Source organism: Chiloscyllium plagiosum, unplaced genomic scaffold (assembly GCF_037043375.1).
Source record: "Chiloscyllium plagiosum isolate Xiang-an unplaced genomic scaffold, Cpla_swu_hap1 HiC_scaffold_36, whole genome shotgun sequence".
Taxonomy (NCBI): Eukaryota; Metazoa; Chordata; class Chondrichthyes; order Orectolobiformes; family Hemiscylliidae; genus Chiloscyllium; species Chiloscyllium plagiosum.
The window spans coordinates 17,077,373-17,102,428 of NW_028270174.1; the positions used below are offsets into that span (position 1 = coordinate 17,077,373).

Here is a 25,056-nt window from a genome sequence, read left to right on the forward strand (position 1 = left end):
AGATGGGGAGGGGGTGCATGTGAAGGTTAGGTAGTAATTCAGAGACTGAGGGGACATGGGTTCAAATCCCATCATGGAAGTTGGTGGAAGGTTGGCTGAATTTATATTCAACTAATTTATTTTTAAAAACTCACAAATGATAGGTAGTGTCTATAATGGTGACCATTATCAACTTCCATCAACTTTCATTAATTGTCATAAAACCTTATTGAATTCAATAATGCTTTATAGGACAGGAAAGCTGCCATCATCAACTGGTTTGACTTACATATGACATCAGACCCACAACAATAGCTGACTTGTCACTGACCTCTGAAAAGGTGAAATAAGGCACTCAGTTCAAGAGCAGCAAATGATACCCACATCCTACAAAAAGTGTAAAAAATTGTAATGCTCTTGTGCTCTGGTTGGAAATCAAGGTAATTTTTTAAATATAATTAAGTCACTGGATGATGGGGAAGTAACATGACTTCCATTGTGGCACAACTTTGTGGCTACAATGTCTTTTGTCTTTATTGAATATTCACATCTACTTAGAGAACTTAAAGCACTCCAGTTATCACTATATCAAAACAGACCTAACAATGATGTGAAGCCATAAAGTGGTGCTTACTTTAGCAGAAGAAACAATCTGATTAGCCTGGCGTTTGGACATATGCTCAATTGTCTTGACTAACACTTCAGGATTTGCATTAGCGAGATAAGTCAAAGATTTATAACCAGCATTATACAACTGACGAGCACGAGCCTGCAAATAAAAAAAGGTAAAATAATTATACATAGCACTATATAGTATACATGTTAATTTTTTCTGGCTATTATTCAGATGGAGGGAAATAAAAGAGGGGTTGATTATGGAGAAAGTGCCATTGGATAACTGGGCAAAAAAACTGATTGGATCCATCAGGCCAATCAGAATCTGTATGGAGTAAAAACAAATGAATGTTTACAGTGTAATGCTGTTGATACGTAATTAAATCAACACAGTGTGCTAGCATATTGATCATTTTAGAAAATTGTTACTTTGTTTTTGACCTTAGTATTCTAACTTCACTCTCCATTTAGATTCCTGCATTTAGACTGTGTTTTTGGTGAGCACAGTTGAGCCTTTGGCTGTGCACAGACAGTGAATTTGCCATGTAGAAAGTTTCCTACTGTGTAGTACTCCCTCTTTTCATCAAGTCGCCTTTTCAATAATTTGTGACTTTCAGCCGATAGGTAGTACAATGGGCTGTACAATTTCCTTAATAACAACACAAAATGCTAGAGAAACTCAGCAGATCTGGCAACATCTGGAAGGAGAGAGAGTGAACATTTCATGTCTGATATGACTGCTTTAGAAGGAGTCATATTGGGTTTGAAACGTCTACTCTGTTTCTCTATCTGCATATGCTGTCAGACCTGCTGAGTTTCTCCAGCATTTTCTGTCTTTATTTCTGATTTCCATCATTTACTGCATTTTGTTTTTTACAATTTCTGTTATATCCAAACAAATATATCTCATCACTGAATGTGCTGATACTTAATTTACTGGGAGAACTTCATCCTGATTTCATCCAGCATTTTATAAGGCAGAATGACTAACCTCTTGGACACCCGATACTTCCATAAGAGGGACAAGTTCTGGTTTCACACAGTATGACAGTTTATGAGTGAGATCTTTAAAGAGAGCATGATATGCCCAGAATTCCTCTAATTCCTGTAGATAATGAAACAAAATTGAAATTAATCTTAGTTTAAAAAAAGCCCCTTATATTTTAAATATATATAACATAAAAACCAAAACAACCATTGTTGACATTTTTCTCATCTACTGCTGAAATCCTCATCCATGTTTCTAATACTTCTACATTTGACTACTCCGCTGTTCTCCAGGCCAGTACCCCAGCTTTCATCTTACATAAACATCCTCACCCAAAACTTTGACACCCACATCAAACTCATATCCATCAGCTCTGTGCTTATTGATCTACACTGCATCCCAATAACACAACAAATTTAAAATACTTATCTTAGTTTTAAATTCCCACATGAACTCACCCCTTTCCCACCTGTGTAATATCCTCCACTCCCACAACCCTCCAAGGTATCTGCGTTCATCTAATTCTGGTCTATTGCACGTCTTAATTTTAATCATTGAACCACAGCAGCCGTATTTTAAGCTGTCCAAGCCCTAATCTGTGGAATTCCTTCCTTAACCCTATCTGCTTTTCTCCCTCTCTCTCCTTCTTTAAGATACTTCTGGATTTTTTGGTCATTTGTTTTGATTTCTACTTATATGTTTCCTGTTAAAAGTGTTTATGTTAATGATATTCTCATTACATGCCTAGGGAGTATTATGCAACATAAAAGTTACTATGAAGTGGTAGTGTCTGTACCTCTGTACCAGAAGATCTATGTTCAAGTCCTGCCTCAGGACATGGAGGCCATCTAGGTGTGTTATAACATGTCCAATCAGAGTGTTTTTTTTTTGTTAAACGGTGCTATGCATTTCAAGCTGTTGTTGAAATGGTCAACTAACTTATGCAATAAGTAAACACTATACCAAAATTGGAGCAAAAGTGTACAGTAGCAAATTATCCATTTTATTTTTCTTAAATGTCATAGTGCTAAAAATAAATCTATGTTCTAGTACAAAATGGAAACAGAAATAGGCCATTCAAAGCTGGGAAGGAGGAACTGTCCTATGAGAAAAGATTAAGTAGACTAGGCCTTTATTCTCCGGAGGGTTAGATGTGATCTCATTCAGACACATAAATTCTTATACAGCTCAAGAGGATAGCTGCAGGAAGTGTGTCCAGAGAGATGAAACCAGGGGATACAGTCTCAGATTAAAAGGTGGGCCTCACTCATTAAAGTGAGGAAGCATTGCTTCACTGAAATTGCGGTGAATCTCTGGGATTCTCCACCGAGGGGGCTGTAGTGGCTTGGTCCCTGAGAATGTTAAGACTGAGATCGATAGACTTCTGCTGTCAAGGGAAACAGAGGTATTTCAGGAAAGTGGTGCTGAGGCAGAAGATTAGCCATGATCTCACTAAATGGCAGAGCAAGCTCGAGGGTTGAGTGGCCTATTCCTGTTCCAATTTCGTATGTTCCTTAAGCCTATTCTAAAATTGAAATAGATCATGGCTGACCAAGCCAAAAGATTTTGTCCCAATGTGTTTCTGACCAAAAGGGCTCATTGAAGAAAAAGCACAGGTGGTGTTCAAACATGACATGGAAGAAGGTGCAAATTATATGATGTCTAAACTACTCTTTAATAGGCTTACTAAGCTGTTTGTAAAGTTTAAATTACTGGTAAGTTATTTGCTTGTTGTTTTACTTTTGTTTCTGCCAAGACATTTGTCAATTTACTTAACTTAGCTAATTGTAGGTGCTTTTCAACCGCAGAAAAAAATAAATTGACAATATTAATTCAAAGTTTCACAAATACCTCACAGAAATGCTGCACACTAGAGGAGAAAGTTGCTGCTGAATTCAACAAATTCTGCAAAAAGCCCCGAGACATATTGAACTTCTGCGCCACAGCCCAAGTGTTCATCTCTTTGAAAAGGGAATATAACACCAAGGAGAGGTAGAATCGGGCTGCAACAAAGTCATCTACAGTCTACAGAAAGAAAATTGCAGAGAACATTTACAAATTATACAACTATCTGTGCCACTCAGCAATATTATTCTAGTAATAGCCTGTCGAGATGCTATCCTGCTTCTGAATGGGATATGTCAGCATCTATAATCCCACTTCTCTGTAACAGGTTTATTTATGCACATAGGCTGTCACAAAGTGAATAGAGGCAACAATTTGTTCTTATTTTATTCCTTTCACCTCGTGAAACATCCCAAGGTGCTTCACAGAGGGATTATAAAACGTGATACAACACTAAGTAACAAACAGAAATTAGGCCAGATGGCCAAACGTTAATTAAAGAGATAGGCTTTAAGGAGTGCCTTAACTGAGGAAAGCATGATAGAGAAACTGAGAGGTTTAGGAGGGAATTTCAGAGCATCATTTAACTGGGAGACACTGTAGATCAGCTGGCACTGGAGTGATGGTTGAGTGGAATTTGGTGTGCATTAGGCCCAGGCAACAGAGTTTTGGATGACATCTAGTTTACAAAATCTATAATGTGGGGAGTCAGCATTTGGAATAATTAGGTCTTGAATCAGCAGTGGAATGAATGAGAGTTATAGCAGTAGTTGAGCAAAGACAGGTGCACAGTCAGGTGATTTACAGAGTGGAAGTAGGCAGTGTTACAGTGGATATATCGTCAAAAGTTTGTCTTGAGGTCAAATAAGAGTCCGAGGTTGCAAACTGCCTGGTTCAGTCTCTGTTGGAGCATAGGAGAAAGTGAGGACTGCAGATGCTAGAGATCAGAGCTGAAAATGTGTTGCTGGAAAAGCGCAGCAGGTCAGGCAGCATCCAAGGAGCAGGAGAATCGACGTTTCAGGCATGAGCCCTTCTTCCTGAACACATTTTCAACTCTGTTGGAGCATAGCCTTCAGTCAGTAGTGAGAGGACAGAACTAGTGAAATGGACAGCTAACTTTGGCTTCAGTCTTCCAAATAATTAATTGGGAGGAAATTTTTGCCTATACTGTACTGAATGTTGGACAAGCAGTTTGGCAATTTAGATACAGTGGAGGATTCAGGAGTGGTGGCGGCAAGAGAAGGCTGCGTTTCAACAGTGAACAAGCAGAAACAGACACATTCTCAGACAATGATTTCAAAGCATGTGGTTGAGAATTATGTTGGGACAAAACATTCACGCTGGGAGATACTAGAAGGAACTGTGCAAGGAAAGAATGAATTAGAAACAAGAGTCACATTCCACAACAAAAAAAAGAAAATATAATTCCACACCAAAAACTGAACAATTGTCAATTGACTCAATTGTAAAGTACTCAAGCTCAAATTATGAGCAGACTATATTGGTGGTATAAGCTGCTGAGAGTCATTCAATTGCAACATGCATTTTTTCTTGTTCAGAAACATGAAAGTAAATAGTTTTGTTACATATTTTTTAATCAACATGTTCAGATACATTATGACACACTGGTGCAGAAGGGGCTTGAACCTGGGCCTCCTGACTCAGAAGCAGTGACACTATCACTGTGTCACAGGAGCCTTGTAGTTTAGTTAGATGCTGACATTGCTGAGTTTTCATTTGCCTTGGGAAAGATCACTGAGACAAGTTTGATTTATATTTCTATTGAGAAGGAATTGGGGGAAGGGATTGTGTCTATTGAGAAGGAATTGGGGGAAGGGATTGTGGGAGTGGGGACATGGAATGGAAATTCACCCATTTTCAGTTGGACTGTTTCATTGAGTGAGATTCATGGCAGCTGTGTCCTTAGGCAATTTTTCTCATGCAATCTTCTGCTCTTCACTCATTAATTATACAACCAGGTTCTTGGATAGCTTTCTAAGAGGGACTTGTGCAGCCAGAGAGGTGCATGTGTTTGCTATGAAGCGACATTCCAGCCTTCATGCCTTTGGTGACATTTTTAAAGCCCAGCTGCCCATTCCTCAGATGTACAAGTCAGGAACTGGCCCTTACATTGTGGTGCTTGATTTCTTTTACTGAACAGAGGACCTAGAGGAAAGGAAAGGTTGCTCCCCACCTTATGGACTGGGATTTAGAGGTGTTGGTGGGTGGAAAGTTAGAGAGGAGGGCAGTCCGTTTTACAGTCAACTACCACATGAGGTAGACCACCAGACCCAGCTAGCTTGGACAGATTGCAGCTGTGTCAGTGCAGTGTTCCAGGCGTAAAACAATATCCATTGCACACGCAGCTCACCAAGGCTCATGGACTACAACTCTCACTAATGAATAAATCATGTCCATTCCCCACTTCTCGTTTCCCTCATCCTACCAAACTGCTAACCCTTCCTGTACTTTCTCCTTCTCACTCACTCACTGGGGATACCACATCGCTATTTGTTCTTACATTTACTTCCAACATACTCAGTCCCTCACTTTGTCTGATTGCAGGAAACTGGCCCCAACATCCTAGACAGATGTCTCCAAATTATCCCAAATCACTTACTTGTAACCCTCAGATTGCTTAAATATCCCAGCACATCATTACAACTCAGAAAACTATTCAATGCCCTCTTTAATGCCTCAATTCAACCTGCCTCCACTCCATTGCCAGGCAGTGCATTCCATAAGCAACAACTTGCTGTGTGAAAAAGCCTTCTTTTACATCATCCTTGCTTCATTTGCACATCACTTTAAATTTATGCCCTCTTATCTGTGTTCATTTTACAAGCGGACACAGTTTCAAATCGTGTCCTGCTGCTCATGATTTTGAAAACTTCAATCAGATTTTCTCTCAACCTTCGTTTCTCCAGGGAAAGCAGTCCCAATTTCTTCAATCTATCCTCTTAACTGAAGTTTCTCACACTTGGAGTCATTCTAGTAAATTGCTTCTGCACTCGTTCAAATCCATTCGCATTTTTCCCATATTATGGCACCTGCAACTGTACACAATATTCCAGTTGAGGTCTAGCAAGTGTCTTGTACAAGTTCAACATCACCTCCTTTCTCTTGGATTCTATATCCCTCTTAATAGAGTACAATTTACGCTTTATTTACTACTGTCTCTATGCTATCTTTGCATCTAGAATGATTTGTGCATATATTCACACCCATAATCTGCCCCTGTATCCCCTTTCAAATTGTACAACTTAGTTCATATTGTTTTTCAGTGTTTTTCTGACCAAAATGCATCACTTCACCTTTTCTTCATTGAACCTCAGCTATCATCTACCACCCACTCCACCAAGTTAAACATAGAAACATAGAATATAGGAGCAGGAGGAGGCCATTTGGCCCTTTGAGCCTGCTCCACCATTCATCATGATCATGGCTGATTGTTCAACTCAATAGGTAAAAACAATGACTGCAGATGCTGGAAACCAGATTCTGGGTTAGTGGTGCTGGAAGGGCACAGCAGTTCAGGCAGCATCCGAGGAGCAGTAAAATCGACGTTTCGGGCAAAAGCCTCCGCCTCTGCCGTATCTGTTCCCAGGAGGACCAGTTCCACCACAGAACACACCAGATGGCCTCCTTCTTTAGAGACTGCAATTTCCCTTCCCACGTGGTTAAAGATGCCCTCCAACGCATCTCGTCCACATCCCGCACCTCCGCCCTCAGACCCCACCCCTCCAACCGTAACAAGGACAGAACGCCCCTGGTGCTCACCTTCCACCCTACCAACCTTCGCATAAACCAAATCATGTCGACATTTCCGCCATCTCCAAAAAGACCCCACCACCAGGGATATATTTCCCTTCCCACCCCTTTCCGCCTTCTACAAAGACCGTTCCCTCCGTGACTACCTGGTCAGGTCCACGCCCCCCCCCCCCCCCCCCCAACAACCCACCCTCACATCCTGGCACCTTCCCCTGCCACCGCAGGAATTGCAAAACCTGCGCCCACACCTCCTCCCTCACCTCCATCCAAGGCCCTAAAGGAGCCTTCCACATCCATCAAAGTTTTACCTGCATATCCACTAATATTATTTATTGTATCCGTTGCTCCTGATGCGGTCTCCTCTACATTGGGGAGACTGGACGCCTCCTAGCAGAGCGCTTTAGGGAATATCTCCGGGACACCCGCACCAAACAACCACACTGCCCTGTGGCCCAACATTTCAACTCCCCCTCCCACTCTGCCGAGGACATAGAGGTGCTGGGCCTCCTTCACCGTCACTCCCTCACCACCAGACGCCTGGAGGAAGAACGCCTCATCTTCCACCTCAGAACACTTCAATCCCAGGGCATCAATGTGGACTTCAACAGTTTCCTCATTTCCTCTTCCCCCACCTTACCCTAATTCCAAACTTCCAGCTCAGCACTGTCCCCATGACATGTCCTACCTGCCTATCTTCTTTTCCACCTATCCTCTCCACCCTCCCCCCCACCCCCGATCTATCACCTTCATCCTCTCCCCCACTCACCTATTGTACTCTCTGCTACTTTCCTACTTTCTCCCCACCCACCTCTAGCTTATATCTCCACGCTTCAGGCTCTCTGCCTTTATTCCTAATGAAGGGCTTTTGCCCGAAACGTCGATTTTACTGCTCCTCGGACGTTGCCTGAACTGCTGTGCTCTTCCAGCACCACTTTTTTTTAGATTAGATTACATTACAGTGTGGAAACAGGCCCTTCGGCCCAACAAGTCCACACCGACCTGCCGAAGCGCAACCCACCCATACCCTTACATTTACCCCTTACCTAACACTATGGGCAATTTAGCATGGCCAATTCACCTGACCTGCACATCTTTGGACTGTGGGAGGAAACCGGAGCACCCGGAGGAAACCCACGCAGACACGGGGAGAACGTGCAGACTTCACACAGTTAGTCGCCTGAGGCGGGAATTGAACCCGGGTCTCAGGCACTGTGAGGCAGCAGTGCTAACCACTGTGCCACCGTGCCGCCCACAACTCAATAGCCTAATCGTGTTGTGTCCCCAGAATCTTTGATGCCATTTACCCCAAGTGCTACATCTAGCCGTCTCTTGAATACATTCAATTTTGGTATCAAGTACTTCCTGTAGGAATGAATTCCACAGGCTCACCACTCTTTTGACGAAGGAATGTCTCATCTCCGTTCTAAATGTTCAGCCCCGAATCCTAAGACTGTGACCCCTGGTTCTGGATGCATCACCATTGGGAACATCCTCCCTGATGGGCTTATGCCCGAAATGTCCACTTTCCTGCTCCTCGGATGCTGCCTGACCTGCTATGCTTTTCCAGCACCACTTTTCGGACTCTGATTTCTCCAGCATCTGCAGTCCTCACTTTCTCTCCTCCCTGCATCTACCCTGTCTAGTCCTATTAGAATTTTATAAGTTTCTATGACATTCCCTCTCATTCGCCTGAACTGTTCAAAAAATTACCTATCTTACCTATAAAAACATCCAATGAGGAAACTCACTGGACAGGAAATTCCACACATTCACAACCCTCTGAGTGAAGAAGTTCCTCCTCACATCAGTCCAAAATCTGCTTGCCCTAATTTTAAGACAGAGCCCTCTTGTTCTAGTTTCACCGACTAGTGGAGATATCCTCTCTACATCATTCGTATCTATTCTGTTACAACACGGGGTAAACCCTCCTGCTTAACTTAAACCAGCAAGAGAAAAGATTTCTCCCATGCAGTAATCTGTGAAAATTCGAGAGGCCAAGAACTATTTGAAGTAAACATGAACAACTTTATTTCTTAAATATAACAGAGAATAATTAACTAACAACTACTTACAACTTCTTCCTTTAACCTAACTTTTACCTTCCCCTTCTATAATACTAGTCCTATAAAACTCCCTGATTAAGGTTTACCAAACTTTCAAGTTTTCAAAACCAGCCAAATCTTCTCTTTGGATTTTCTTGTTTCCTCTTTTCTTTTTCTCGGGAATTTCTGTTTCACAGGTCACTGAGTGATCAAGGTACCTTTAAGAGAACTATTTTTCAGGCAGTCTCTACATGCTGGTGGTGTGGCAGTTCTCCTCTCAACTGTTCAATTTTTTCTGATCTTATACCCCCCAAAGCATCATATTGTGTCATTGGCTTTTAAGATTGTCAATATACTAAATTCAAACTTGATTGGAATTTGGTATTTTTCAGGGTATAATTTAAACTGATTGGCCTAATTCAAATCTGTTTTGTCGTTTCCAGGCAACCCAGCTAATCTAGCTTTCGACCAAGTGTTACACTGTTACCTTATTGAGAACACTTGGTACTATTAGGTAGTTCTGCTAGCTTTTAACTCTCTTAAAGGTATAGTACACCCACATCTTCATAACAATTCCCTTCATAATTTTATATGTTTCCCCCCCTCATTCTTCTAAATTCCAATGAATATAATCCCAGTTTACGCAGTCTCTCCCTAAAAGGCAACCCAATCAACTCCGGAATCAATCTAGTAAACTTCCTCTGTACCCCCTTCAGTGCCAGTCCATCTTTCTCAAATAGGGAGACCAAAACTACATGTAGTATTCCAGGTTGGCCTCACCTGCAGCCTACACAGCTGCAACATAACAGGCCACAATCAGTGAAGACTGGGGACAATATTTCATCCTCACTAACACTCAACACTGAAGCCCCATACTGTACTCACTGTATACCCATGACTGCTTTGCCAAATACCAGATTAATGCCATTTACAAGTTCGCTGAAGACACCACCATAGTCGGTCGAATCTCTGATGGCGAGGAAACAGACTTCAGACGGGAGGTGGAAGACCTGGAAAAATGGTGCACTGAGAACAACCAAGCTCTCAATGCCGGTAAAACCAAGGAACCCATTATTGACTTTCGGCGGGATGTAACTCATGCTCTCCTACACATTAATGACTCCTGGGAGCGGTCATCCGCAACAAGCTTTCTTGGACTCTTCATGTGGACGCATTGGTTACAGAGGCCCAACAATGTCTCTTCTTCCACAGGCAGCGGAGGAAATTTGCCATGACGGTGAATACCCTTGCCAACTTTTATAGGTGTGCCATCGAGAGCATTCTGTCTGGATACATCACTACCTGGTATGGCAACTGTACCAATCAAGATCGGAGACGGTTACAGAGAGTGGTGAACTCTGCCCCAACAATTACAAAGATCAACCTCCCATCTACAGAATCCATCTACAAGGCCCGCTGTAAAGGAAAGGCAGCCTGCATTCTCAAAGATCCATCCCACCCCGTTTCTACAACCTCTATCATCGCGGAGAAGGTACAGAAGCCTGAACACACGCACCAGCCGGTTTCGAAACAGTTTCTACCCTACTGTTGTTAGAATACTGAATGGACTCGCAAACTCTTAACATTCACCTGTATCTGTGTTTATGTTTTTGCTGCTGTTTACCTATTATTTACTTATCTAAGCTACTTAACTATGTGATCTGCCTGTATTGCTCGCAAGACAAAGCTTTTCACTGTGCCTTGGTACACATGACAATAAATGCAACTCAATTCAATTCCCTCTTTTAAACTCAATCCCTTTAGCAATGAGAGACAAAATTCAAACTGCCTTCTTAATTACCTGTTGCACTGGCAGACCAATTTCCTGCGATTCATGCACAAGGGTCCCTCTGCACAGCAACAGGCTGCAATTCTTTTACTATTCAAATAATAGTTCTTTTTATTATTATTCCTAACAAAATGGATGACTTCACATTTATCAACATTGTACTCTATCTTCCAAACCTTTGCTCATTAACTCAAAATACCTATATCCCTTTGCAAACTTTCAGAATCCTCTGCACAATTGCTCTACCACTCATCTTAGTGTCATCTGCAAACTTTGACGCACTGCACATGGTCCCCAACTCCAAATCATCAATTTAAACTGTAAATAATTGTGGCCTCAACACTGATCCCTGAGGATCACTACTAATCACAGATTGCCAATGAAAAAAGCACTCTTTCATCATCACCTTTGTGGAAAGAGAATTCACTTTTCATTGGAGATTTGAGTGTGTCTGTTGAAATTGGCGTCCCTTAAAAACTGAATTTTCTAGTATTTATTATATAGCCATAGAGTCATGAAGGTCTACAGCACAGAAAAAGGACCTTTGGCCCATTCAGTCAAAACGACCACCTAACCATTCTAACCCCAGTTTCCAGCACTTGGCCCATAGCTTTGTATTCCTTGGCATCACAAGTGCACATCTAAAAACTTAGGCAAGGGGACAACGATCATCTGACATCATGACCGGCTGTCCCATTGGCCCAAAGGGTTCAGACAGTTGACTGGTATAGAGAAAATAATCTGCCCTGTAAAAAACATGATATAACAATAAGTGCTAGACTCAGAGGGGAGTATTCATGACAGGAGATTCAGGGGGAAGCCCACTGGGACGAGGTCAAATTTGCACTGCAAAAGCCATGCAGGGACCAAGACAGTTAAGGAGCCAGATTCCACAAAGCTAGGTCAAATTTGGGCTGGGATGATCCACACAAGGACCAACAGTAGAGTAGGCTTATGAGTGAAGGTCCAGCAGTTCTCTTCAGGTGATCTGCAGAGAGTAGTCTTCATTCAGCAATCGTTACCAGACAGATAAAAGATGAACTTGAAGGATCGGATGACGACCGAGGGAAGACTGCCTGAACATCTTGGCTAGAGAATAGGATGCTGCCCCTATCTTTTTAATGAGACTGAAACATTCTATGCCAACAGTCTGTTTGCCCATTGGTATCACTGAACCATCCCTCATTTGCCATGATTGTATATTTTCTTTATCTAACTAACTAACGCATCACATCTAAACTACTGCCTTTTAACAAACTCAATAAACTATCAGGGAATTACTTGCAATAAATTGTTGAAGAGTGTGGTGCTGGAAAAGCAGAGTCGGTCAGGCAGCATCTGAGGAGCAGGAGAATCGACGTCTCGAACATATACATGCTCGATATGCTGATTCTCCTGCTCCTTGGATGCTGTCTGACTGGCTGTGCTTTTCCAGCACCACACTCTTCGACTCTGATCTTCAGCATCTGCAGTGCTCACTTTCTCCCTGCAATAAATTGTTGACTGCCTATATTAGATAACTGTGATCATGAACCCCGAAACTCAACAGGTTGCTGTTGTCAGGCCATCAAGTTTGAATTTTTATTTCTGATTTCTGTAATGCAACTCTTTCAAGTAGTTATTGTACAGTGTAACATAATTTCGGCTTTTTTTAATGTAGGAAACTTTAGGGTATTAGAGGTCAAAGAACGCAGAAACACACTTTTCGGTCCAACTAGTCCACACCGATCATGTTCTCAAACTAAAGTTGTCCCATACCCCTCCAAACTTTCCTATTCATGGACTTATCCAAATGTCTTTCAAACGTTGTAAATGTACCTCCATCCTCCACTTCCTCTGGCAGTTCATTCCACAGACTAACCATTCTCTGTGGAAAAAGGTTGCCTCTCATGTCCTTTTTAAATCTTTCTCCTCTTGAACTTCCCTACCCTCGGGAAAAGACTTTGCTATTCACCTTATCTATGACCCTCATGACTTTGTAAACCTCCTATGTTCCAGTGAAAGAAGTCCCAGCCTATCCAGCCTATTTTTATATCTGAAACCCTCCATTCTGGCAACACCCTGGTAAATCTTTTCTGAACACTCTCCAGTTTATTAATATCCTTCCTATAGCAGGGTAACCAGAACTGCACACAGCACTTCATATCAGGCCTCACTAACGTAGAACCCCAACATGACGTCACAACTCCTGTACTCAAAGGCCTGAGCAATGAAGCCAAGTGTGCTAAACACTTTCTTAATCACCCAGTCTACCTGTGATGCAAATTTTAAAAAATTATGTACCTGAACCACTTGCTCTCTGTTCTACAACACTACTCAAGGCCCCACCATTAATTATGTAAGTCCTGTCCTTGTTTGTATTACTATAATGAATAGCTCACGTTTATCCAAATTAAATTCTAATTGCCACTCCTCATCTCATTGATCCAATTGATAAGATCGCTTTGTATCCTTATTAACCTTCTTCACTGTCCACTATACCACTAATTTTGGTGTCATCTGCAAATTTACTAACCATGCCTCCTATATTCTCATCCCAATTATTTATATAAATGGCAAACAAAAGTGAATCCCCATGAAACATCGCTAGTCACAGGCCTCCAATCTAAAAAACAACTCTCCACCTCCTACTGTAAAGCCAATTTTGTATCGAATTGGCAAGCTCACCCTGAATCCCTGTAATCTAACTTCACTAATTAGTGTACGATGCAGTAACTTATCAAAGGCTTTTCTAAAGTCCAAGTAAACAACATCAACCGCTTTGACCTCATCAATCTTTTTGGTTACTTTATCAGAAAGCTCAATCAAGTTTGTGAGATAGGATTTCCCTCACACAAAACAGTGCTGACTATCCCTAATCATTCCTTACCTCTCCAAATGCATGCAAATCCTAACTTTCAGAATCACCTCCAACAACTCACCCACCACCAATGTCAGACTCACAGGTCTATAACTCCTAGGCTTCTACTTACAGACTTTCTTCAATAAAGACACAACATTAGCCACCCTCCAGTCCTCTGGCACCTTGCCCATGGTTATAGATGATATAAGTATTTCTTTTATGCTCCTGTGTTAAAAGTACATTGACAGCTTGTCATGAATATATTCAGTGCTTGACGAACAAAGTAAAGAAAAAAGAAAACCTATGGTCCTTCAAGCCAGGGATCTCACTCTGGGATCTGACTTGTTCAGTATTACCATCAGATGGCATCATAACAGATGAAAGTGCAATACTTAATACATTTTGAGGAGCCAATTTTACTCTTACCTTCTTTACAGTTTGGCAAGATGCTTTTTTTGTCAGGAAACTCTCTGGTACACCCACTGTCGCAAATACCTTCTGTTCAACTGCATCTAACTGATGAAACTATAATTGGAACAAAATGTTTATTAAAGTTTACTTCAGTGAAGTGCTTTAATATTGTGGTCAGGTTAAATATTTCTCTGTATTTCCCCATAGCCAAAGAGACCATAAATGACCAATCAGAAACATAGATAACAGACTCCAATCATACAGTGAATTCCTCAATAAAATGATAAGTATATACAAATTATTGCTGCACAGACATTAACCCAGATCCTAACATGTCAGCTGGGGAATTTAAATTCCATAGGAGGCGCTAGAAGCACAAATGTAGTGTCCGTACCTCTGAGGCAGAGGGTCTAGGTTCAAGTTCTGCCTGCACGAAAGATGTCAGTTAAGAACTAGGCAAGGTGATTAGAAAATACCTGTGCAGAGTTGTGAAAGAGAGGATTCGCATACAAAGAAGTCAAATGTTTATATAACATTGCCAATATAATTTCTAATGCATAATATTTAAATTGCTCTCTGACATTTTTGAGTCCAATCTTATTTTTCAAAATTGACTTTTGGGATTTAGTAGGCATTGGTAAAGTCAGCATTTATTGCCTGTCTAGTTGCTCCCAAGAGGAACTATTGGAATATGTGTGTCAAGAGTGCTTTCATTTGGAATTGGGTAGGAAATTTGATGGGGAAGAGTTAAGATGGCTTGTGCCTTAAAAGTACACCTGAGAAAAGAGGTGAGGTCAGGCTGATGGTCCTTCTTCTTGTGAAATAAGAGGTCAGCTCATGAAAGCAACATCAATATGACATTAGACTTGATATTTTCAGTTTTTCAGGATTTTGGACTTTTAGAGACTGGACATAAACCAGAGTAAAAGTGTAATATTTATTCTGGATGAAAACATCTATTATTATCATTTGTATCTCTCTTGCAGCTTGCACAGAGACTCTTTACAAAGTTACTTTCTGTATCCAATAGCTGAACCCATAGTAAAGCATCACAAAATTCTGACACCTAATGAATGATAACTGTTAGTTCCTTCCAAACTGATATATTATACACAGTAATGCTAGTTTGAAACATTTCTAAATACTGCATTAGTATATCAATATGCTTTTGAACCCAGTTTATCCAAACGATAATTTTCATGGAATATGTGTGTACAAGTGTTGAAACATTATAAGGGATCAATTAGATGTCAGAAGTGAAAGATATTGTGAATTTCCTGAACTCTCTTGCATGGTAATACTGCATCTTGTGATATTTTGAATTGAGCTATATCACCAAAGAAGAAATTGAATTGTGCCTGTGCTAGTTACCTCAGTTACCTTATTCTTAACCAATTTTATTCTTTTTCCCAGAATCTTTAATTTTTGTTTGGAATGTTTATCCAATGATTTCTTAAATTCTGTTGATTTAGCATCAGTAGCCACTTTCAGTACATTTCATGTTTTTAAATTACTTTATATGAACAAACTCTTTATGCTTCTTGTATTAGTGAAATTAATTAATTATTTATATTGTCAGACCATTCAAGATTCCTACATGATCCACTTTAAGTTTCTCTGCTCTACAAAACAGAGCTCCAGTTAGTACAAGTCTCTCATTCTAACACTTAACTAAACAACGAACTGACATTTTATTCGATTTTGTCCTTATGAATACAAGAATAACTAGATGTTGTAATGAATACATGGCTGTAAATATCCCACCTATTTCTGTTACATTACCTGTCTAAAGTAGATCATCCAATCTGGAATGCACTGGGAAACTATATCATATGGTGTTATCAGGTAGATCAGATGAAGATAGTTGCCAAGGACCAAACCCTCCAAACCTTTCTTCAAGTCCATATTCAAAGAATCACAGTAAGCCAAGTCTATTGATCCTAGAGGAAAACCAATAAATTAGAGACCCTGTTCTGCACAATAGAGGGGTGATCTTGTTAGAAACGTTGACAAGGTATGTGCTGAGGACATGGAGTGCAGTGATTCAAGAAGGCACCTTATTAAAGCAAGGTAGGAATGATTACATTCCCTGAAGGAATAAAATCAAAAGGTTGCAATCACTGACTGAAGATTCAAGACCGTAGATCATAGCCTCAAATGTGGGTTTGATCAATCAGGAGTGAGATGAAGAGACATTTCTTCACTGAGAGGGTTGTGAATCTTTGTAAATCTCTATCATCGAGGTTTGTCAATGCACGACAGATGAGTCAATTCAAGGCGCAGGCAAATGGGATTAGTTTAAATTGTGAAAACTGCACGGCATGGGTAAGTTGGGATAAAGGGCTTGTTTCCATGACTCTAAGACTGAGGTCAGTAGGATTGTGGGCATTAATAAAATCAAAGAATGTGGAGATTAGTTGGAATGTCAAATTGACACAAAAATTCAAACATGATCTGTTGGAATTGTGTAATGGATTTGACGGTCTGTATAACCTATTCCTGTTCCCATTTCTTATGTTCTAATGCAGAGACTTTGAAACATGTGTAGCAGATCCAGACTATTATGCAATTATCTGTTCAGTGAGTACTCAGCTAATTGAACAATACTTGTCAGAAGAGCATTCTTCTTGACGTAAAATTAATAATGCTTTCGCAAAAGGGAGCTTCCTGAACTTCAAACTCCAGATAAGCTGTTTAGATAAAATGCCAATAAGTGAAATGTTGGAAGTGCCCAGCTCACCTTTAAAAGTAGCATGACCCAGCTTTGTGACTTCCAGCTTGTGGTACATTTTTCCCTCATTGTTACAACTTGATATTTTGTCCTTAATTAAACCTTTCTCCATCAAAGATTCCAATGCTTGTTCTATTACTTCCAAAAAGCTTTTCTCTTTGAAGAACTGTTGCTGCTGCACACCAAGAAGAGTGCCAGCCATAAACCCAACAATTTGATGAAGTGTCTGGGTAACCTTTGGAGGAATATAAATACATATTTCAGTCCAGGGTAGAATTGAACTACCACTTTTTATCCAGTTGACAATGGCACATGTTTCTAGACATCAAGAAAACAAATAGCTAGGCTAAGCTACTGATTTTGTCAAAAAATGAACGAACAACATGACACGATATACTGACAACTTTTAATGTGAATGGCTGTGTAGATGTAAGCTTTAGGATGACAAACTGTTTGAAATTATTTTGGGGGTCTCACTTTATAACTAATAAATATTATAAAAAGCTTATTTTCTTTCAAAGCACAACTTAAGTATTCTGTTGCCACTGCAAATGAGGCAGCTTTAATTAAGGTGAAACTAAATACAACATTCACTTGAGACACAAGTAGATTAAAAAAACAACATAAAACAAAATTTCTGGGACTCGGGCATTGTTCCCTCAACAATGCAACAGTTGAATAAATAACAGTTTTTTAACAATATATCTTTATCATAAGAAGATAAAAGAACTCTACTAACAATTTAAAATTTTCAGAAGTACCATTTGACAAAAATTCCCAGTCTGTAAATTTACTTTTATGAAGTTTGCTCCAGGATTAAAACTAAATAATTTGCTTCGTCTTTTCAATTCCCCAATCATTTCAAGAATATGTTAAAGTTTTTGTTGAAAACTTGCTGCCATAGTTTCTTCTTTGTGCCAGGTAAGCAACGTAACCTGAACTACCACTTTCTATGTGTCTTTGTCAACTATAAGCGTTTCTCATGTCCCAGAATATTTCTGTTCTCTATGCTGCTACTAATCCACTAGTTAACTTGCATGTATTTAACATAAAGGAAATGGAAAAGCCAATATTGGCAGTCAGCAAATTGCAAGGGAGTCTTGTGATTTCTCCTTGACTTTTGAAAGCAGTGTCATTGCCAAATCTCCAACAATCATTGTCAACGTCATGATGGGCACCACTGACTAGAATCTTCATGTGACCAGTCATATCAACACATGGCTTCCTGAATGGAACCTTGGTTTTATGTGATGAACATCTCCACCTCCATAAGGCTCAAGACAAGTGTGTGCTGGAACGCTCACTATTCTCCTAGATGTAATAAATACTAAAACACTCAACAAGCCCTACACTATTCAGGCTAAAACAGTTTCTTTGATGGCTCACCTACCACTGAACTCAATATCTATTCTTCCATGCTAGAGTGTGACAAACAGATCACCGCACGAGAATTCCTCAAACATACTTCATTACCATTTCACTGCTGTGTGACTTCTGCTACAAGGCAAGAGCAACAATATCATAGGAACACTATCAGCTCCAAGTAACACAATAAACTATCTATATCACTGTCCTTTCCTGACTGCTGGGTCAATATTTTGAAATTCCTTGATACTTTTGTGGAAACCGCATCACTACAAGCACAGTAGAATTTCAAGAAGGCTCATGATCACCTTGTCAGCACAATTAGAGCTGACCAAGAATGGTAGTCTTGATGTCATCAGCTACCTCGTGAGAATAAGTTAAAAAAACAAACACCACAATGAGGAACAACACTGGTGAAAGAATGGAATAATGAAGGAGAAACAATATAAACTCGTAAAGGTAGTAGCTTAATCAAGCTTTTTAAAAAAGTATTAACTATACAGATATGGCAATGGTATTTTTGGACAGACAAAATGGATTTTAAGAGTGTCACACAAGTGCCTGTAAAGGTCACTGTAGGAAAAGTAAAACGGTATATGGATGAAGGATTGTAAGCAATGAGTGGAGACAATAATTATTTCTCAGAATGGCGAGGCACATTTTGTGACATACTCAGGGGCCCTGTATTGGCACTTCTTCTTTCCTCTATACAGTATATACATAAACAATTTAGACACAATTGTAAGTGGAATAATATAAAGTGCTTATGCTTAATACCAAACAGCAGATGGGTGTATAGTCCAAAACTACATAAAGTGGAATATTATTCTGATAGTTTCAGAAGAAGGAGGATTGGAGAAGGTTCATATAGTTCATAAATACCAGCATAGACAAGTTGTGCTGAATATCAAGTTACTGTATTGTAAATTCTTTATAACTTGAAATATTATTGAGCTAGCTCATGATGGTAACTAACTGCAACATTTACACTAACATACAAGTCAAGCATTCTTTTCAGATTGAGTTTAAGAAATATTTGAGAAACAGCAGAGGAGCTTGAAACCTCATTTCTTTCAGGTTATGTTTAATAGCAAGTTACTGATGCAGTCACTAGGTGTTTACAAGTGTCATTCCTCTGCAATAGTATCTCTCACTTCAGTCACACAAGAATAATTGAATTGTTAATATCATTTTTAGATGATAGCAACCAACACATTTGATTCACTCATGATAAATAGATGGTAAGATTTTTCAGCAAAGACATCTTTTCTGGGCTGTGAAAAATCCTTTTTCTTGAAATGAGGGATAGGACAGAAAGGCAAGCCGACAACCTTAATGATATCTTCTGTGCATAGCTGGCTTGTTAGGTATGCTGTTAAGTAAATAATTTGACATATTACAGAGAGAATAACTAATGAAATTAAAAAACAATAACCATTAAAGGTTTTCAGAAATACAGAATAGTAAACCTCATCACAGTAGTAAACTTTATCACTTCATTCTGAAGTTCAATGTGATAATAAATACTGTCTGTATTATTATCCAATAGTTAACTCCCAATTGCCCTTCTGTCGTAAATGTTTCAGCATACATTTCACATCTATGTAGTACAGTGGTTATTTGTTGCTATGACAACTGGCAATAAAAGCCCCCAAAATACAACATTTACAAGGCTTCTGGAACGTTAACTCTGCTTTCTCTCCACAGATGCTGCCAGGCCTGTTAAGTTTCTCCAGCAATTTCTAGTTCTTTTGGAATATTAGCTCCAATAACATTCAAGAGGCTCAACACCATCCAGGACAAAGAATCAAACTTAAATAGCAACCCTTGGCCCAATTCCCCTTTCTTAGCAATTTATTATTTTAGCAGAAATGATATCCACTTCATTTTAAATGGGTTACTGCTTCTGCTAAAATAGCAGAAAAAGGAACTTTGAAAAGATATATTAATATCAAGTGCCAGACAATTACTTTCTCTGAGATAGTAATTGAAAAGAAGAGAAAATCAAAGCAGCACCCCATGATATTCAATGGCATTAGCTTCAATAAATCTTCCACTATCAATATCCTGGGGATTAACATTGACCAGAACCTGTTCTGCACCAGTCAAATAATACTGTGGCTATACGAGGTCAGAGGCTGGGAGTTCTGTTGTGAGCAAAATCACCTTGTTACTCTCCCATGCCTGTCTAACATTCACAAAGTACAAGTCATGAGTAATAGGAAACATAGGAACACAGGAAGAGGAGTAGTCTATTCAGCCCCTTGAGCCTGTTTCACTGTCCAGTAAGATCATGGCTGATCTGTGGCCTAATTCTCAGACAAAGGCCCGAGTTCCAGAATCGCCAACCAGTGGAAATAATTTATTGTTACCCACCTTACCTTTTCCTGTTAATATCTTGAAGACTTTGATCAGATCACCCTTTAACCTTCTAAATTCTACAGAAAACTGGCCTAATTTGTATAACCTCTCCTCATACCTTAACCCCTGAAGTCTGCAATATCAAAATAAAACAAAGAATTACAGATGCTGGAAGTATGAAACAAAAACAGACATTGCAGAAACTTAACAGATCTGGCAGCATCTGTGGACAGAAAGCAGAGTTAATGTTTCTGATCCAGTGACCCTGTTTCAGAACTAGAGCTACAACTAATTCTGAAGAAGGTTGACTGAACCTGAAACGTTAACTCTGCTTTCTCTCCACAGATGCTGCCAGGCCTGTTAAGTTTCTCCAGCAATTTCTAGTTCTTTTGGAATATTAGCTCCAATAACATTCAAGAGGCTCAACACCATCCAGGACAAAGAATCAAACTTAAATAGCAACCCTTTCACTACCCTCTACATTTAATCCATTCACCACCAACACACAGCAATGTGTACCAGTTACAAGGCCCTTATGATAACATCTTCCAAAGCAGCAAGCATTACTACTTAGAAGGTCAAGGGCATTTACATGGAACCAGCAGCAAGTTCTCCTCCAAGCCATATTCCATTCTGACTTGGAACTGTATCACCATTTCTTCATTAACACTGGGTCAAAATCATGGAACTGCTACTCTAACTGCAGCAGTTCAAGAAGGCAGCTCACCATCACTTTACAAGAGCAAAATGATGGATGGACAATAAATGCTGGCTTTGCCAACGATGCTCACACTGCATGAATAAACAAATAAATTGTGAAAATACCAGTCTAATATTTGTTATCACCTCAAAAGAAGATGGTTCAATCAAGTGGAGAGATAGAAAAGAATTAATGAATTATAATCTGTTCCCAGTTTAAGTGAATAGTGCCCACTCAACATATGGTAAAAATGTAAAAAGGATATGTACCTTTAGCCCAATCAAGGATAGCAGAAGATCTTTAATTCCTTTTTCATTGTCATATATGAGATTGCTATAGCAACCTTCCAGAGGTTTACTTATTAAATTTGATACCTGTAAGCGGAAATGCAAAAACATAAAAGAGTTATCTCAATTCAGTTGATGCTTCGATATATGAGAGAGTATACAACATGCTTTGTTTTCCTCCAACTAGGTTTCTTAATTTCCAATCTTAGTCACTGTGTAGTAGGAGACATGTAGTGTCATTGATCAATGTGATTTCCTAATAAATAAATTTGCTTGTCATATGCTGCTCCTGCTAACCAGTTTGGTAGTTAGTGTAAGTAGCAGTGGCTCAGGGACAGTTTCTTTGCTTGTGCCTTAATAACAGAATACATTTGGATAAAATGGGACAGAATTTCTGCTTTTGGTACAATGGTGCTAGTCTTGAGAAGTGCTTAGTTTCCATCAAATTTGCTAGCATATCATCAAACATAAAATCTATGATTAATTAATGCAAGAGGACAACATTACAGAGTATAATTTTTACTTTATTTACATTAAGAACCATTACTTGATTTTAAAAGTGATAATATGGTGCAGTACAATTAATGTAGTGAATGTAGGTTCCACAAAAAATTTTAATTAATAAATAATTCAATTTTAACTAAATGAACTATGATTTAACAAAACTTATACAGAACAATTACAATACAGATATACAGTATTCAGTTTCTCAGTAAAAATGTATTCAAAAGTTTTTAAAATGTATTTGTTAACATTCTGGTACTTTGTAAAAAACTAACCTTTGGAAGCTTTCTCATCAGTCCACAAATACATTAACAGAAACATAATGAATGAATCTGTGTGCATAACTAGTTTTGTGTAAGTGGGGCTGGAACTAGTACAATGTTTATTAATATAGATCAAAGGAATGCACAAATGTAACTTTTGTTGGATGTAACTTGCGCTTGAAATTCTACTATCTTTGACATTGGTTTGGGATTTTGCACTCAATGAGCCAGCATGATCTCATAAAAACTCTGGACAAAAGTATCAAAAACTAAGAAAATGTTTTAGTTTAGTTTAGTAATACATGTTACTTTACTTTAGCATCCACTTTAAAGATGTTCCACCATTCTGTTAGATCATTATTGATCTGTGCCTCAACTTCACTGATGCATCTTAGTTCCATATTCCATTGGCACGTTCGCTGAACAAAACTTAATTGATCTAGGTCTTGAAGATTTGAATCAAATCACAGCATCAACAGTTACTTTTGGGAGTGTGGTGAGGGTTCTAGACTTTGTACGAAACCTGCCCTAGCTCTAATTTGTAGATGGTAGCCTGGATTCCCTTAGTAGAGGAATTAGTTTCTCAACAGCTACCATACCAAATCCCTTTATTGTCTTAAAAATCTTAATTGGACTATCATCAAATAATCTGAACTCTCAGAAATGCAAATCCAGTTTTCAATCTGGCTTTATAATTTAAACTTTGCAATCTTAGTTTAATAACGATGGGTCTGCGATGTACCCTTTTCAAGATAAATGCATCCTTCCTGAGATCTGATTTCCAAAACAGAACACAATACTCCAGAAGAAGTTCTACGTAATTCACACATCACTTCATTGTTAAATTACAAACTTCCTTAAGGTCATGGCCAAAAGTTTGTTTAGCCTTCTTGCTTTCTTTCGTATCTGTGGTTTTCACAAATAGTGCAAATGGATGCTAAAATTTGTTGCTACGCCATAGGTCCCAGTCTTACATAATTTAGAACACATTTGCCTTTTTGTATCTGAAGTGGACAATCTCACACTTCTTCACTTTGAACTTCACCTGTAATAGTCATTCCAAGATGCCCCTTTGTAACTTCTTGCATCCCATCCTCACAATTTACCGCCCCACTTAACTTAGCATCTCTTGCAATCTCAGATATCCAACTCTTTATTACTTCTTCAAAGACATTAGTGCATATGAAGCAATATCTGATGCTTTAAAACAGACTTCTGGAGAACTTAAATTGTCATATCCTGTCAATTAGAGAACAAATACTTTTGCCTATTCTTTGCCTTTGACTTCTCAACAAGTTAATTACAATTCTCGTGTGACTTTCTGACAGCTGCAGAACAACAATTTAAGAATATGTAGCCACTTCATTGTTCTTTAGAGGATTATGGGTTGGAAGGATTGCTGATCTCCTTGTTTTGACTGAGGTTTTGAATTATAGTTTAACTGAAATATATATTTTCAAAGTCTGTTTTTTTCAGTCTTTGAAAATAATTATAGATGTGAAACAGTCTAGTGCACCAAAACTAAACTACCCAATTTTACATACTTATGCAGTCTTGAATACAGAATTGGATATTTTGAATAACATTACCAGCTTTTTGTCATTTTCTTGTGCTATCAGAATACTCTCTCCCTCTTTATCCATACCAGCTCGGCCAGCTCTGCCAATCATCTGTTTGTACTGACTTCTTTTTAAGAAATCTCTGGCAACATAAGGTGATCTCAGAATAACCCTTGAAAAAAACAAAATAAATCTAAATAAAATCAGAACAATGAACAGTTACAAATTAATCATTTCAATGAACACCTGGCAGTGACATTCTCAAACAGCTCTATCTCCTGGTCTCCTGTAAGTTTCATGGCTTATAATATCCTCCTTATCTAGCACTTACCTAACACTTTGTCCCAATCTCTCCCATTATTGACGTTCAGATGATTTTTAATCCTGACTCTCCACTTGAGTGGACACAAAGGCTTTCTTTATTTTAATCATATTATTTTCTGTGGGAGTATGTAGACTCTCACTTTTGTTCGGCTGTTACCGACTGTGCAGTTGTTATGTTAAGCTGCTGTGTTTGGATTAAGTGTTGTTTATTTCAGGTTGTACGAACAAATGTACTGTGTAGTAATGTAATGTAAGGTACAAGACATGATTTGTATCACACTGGTGCCTTGATCACTTTGAGAAAAACAAATGTGCAGATGCCATACCAGCAGAAGATCAGACTACATTGGCTTGAGTTTCACAGTTAGGTGGAAATTACTTCCCATGTTAAGGAAGACAGCAGAAGGGCATGCTCAACTACAGAAATTCAGCATGAATCATCACTTCGAGAATACAGTTTTCACGATTTTCTTTCCTTCCGAGCATTTCCATGCATCCAAGATTGTTGAGTTTAATACTTGGATGAAGTCATATGAAGTAGCCAGTGTGTTTGATGAAGATTTAGCATGTTATTTCTAACTTAATGATATGGTTGAAATAATTCATCCAATAATTTGTTAGTTTCCATCCCAGAATGCTCAGCAAAAAAGGTTTTGATGATTCAATTGCAACATACAGTC

General features: G+C 39.1%; 1 protein-coding gene and 1 long non-coding RNA gene across 4 annotated transcripts in view; one reads left to right on the top strand and one right to left on the bottom strand.

The window, feature by feature from the left end:
* LOC122539450 (uncharacterized) overlaps positions 1 to 25,056 on the top strand; it is an 83,121-nt gene that overhangs the window by 48,627 nt on the left and 9,438 nt on the right. The window lies entirely within an intron of this gene.
* The window catches only part of helq (helicase, POLQ like), a 54,769-nt gene that overhangs the window by 1,736 nt on the left and 27,977 nt on the right, over positions 1 to 25,056 (bottom strand). For all 3 annotated transcript variants that reach the window (XM_043674291.2, XM_043674289.2, XM_043674290.2), the window contains 8 exons: positions 24,083 to 24,224; positions 21,709 to 21,813; positions 17,023 to 17,248; positions 16,065 to 16,222; positions 14,298 to 14,396; positions 3,434 to 3,607; positions 1,586 to 1,699; positions 614 to 748 (listed from right to left, as the gene is read on the bottom strand). In XM_043674291.2, the coding sequence (XP_043530226.1) occupies positions 614 to 748; positions 1,586 to 1,699; positions 3,434 to 3,607; positions 14,298 to 14,396; positions 16,065 to 16,222; positions 17,023 to 17,248; positions 21,709 to 21,813; positions 24,083 to 24,224 (1,153 nt within the window). The remainder of the gene's footprint in view (positions 1 to 613; positions 749 to 1,585; positions 1,700 to 3,433; positions 3,608 to 14,297; positions 14,397 to 16,064; positions 16,223 to 17,022; positions 17,249 to 21,708; positions 21,814 to 24,082; positions 24,225 to 25,056) is intronic.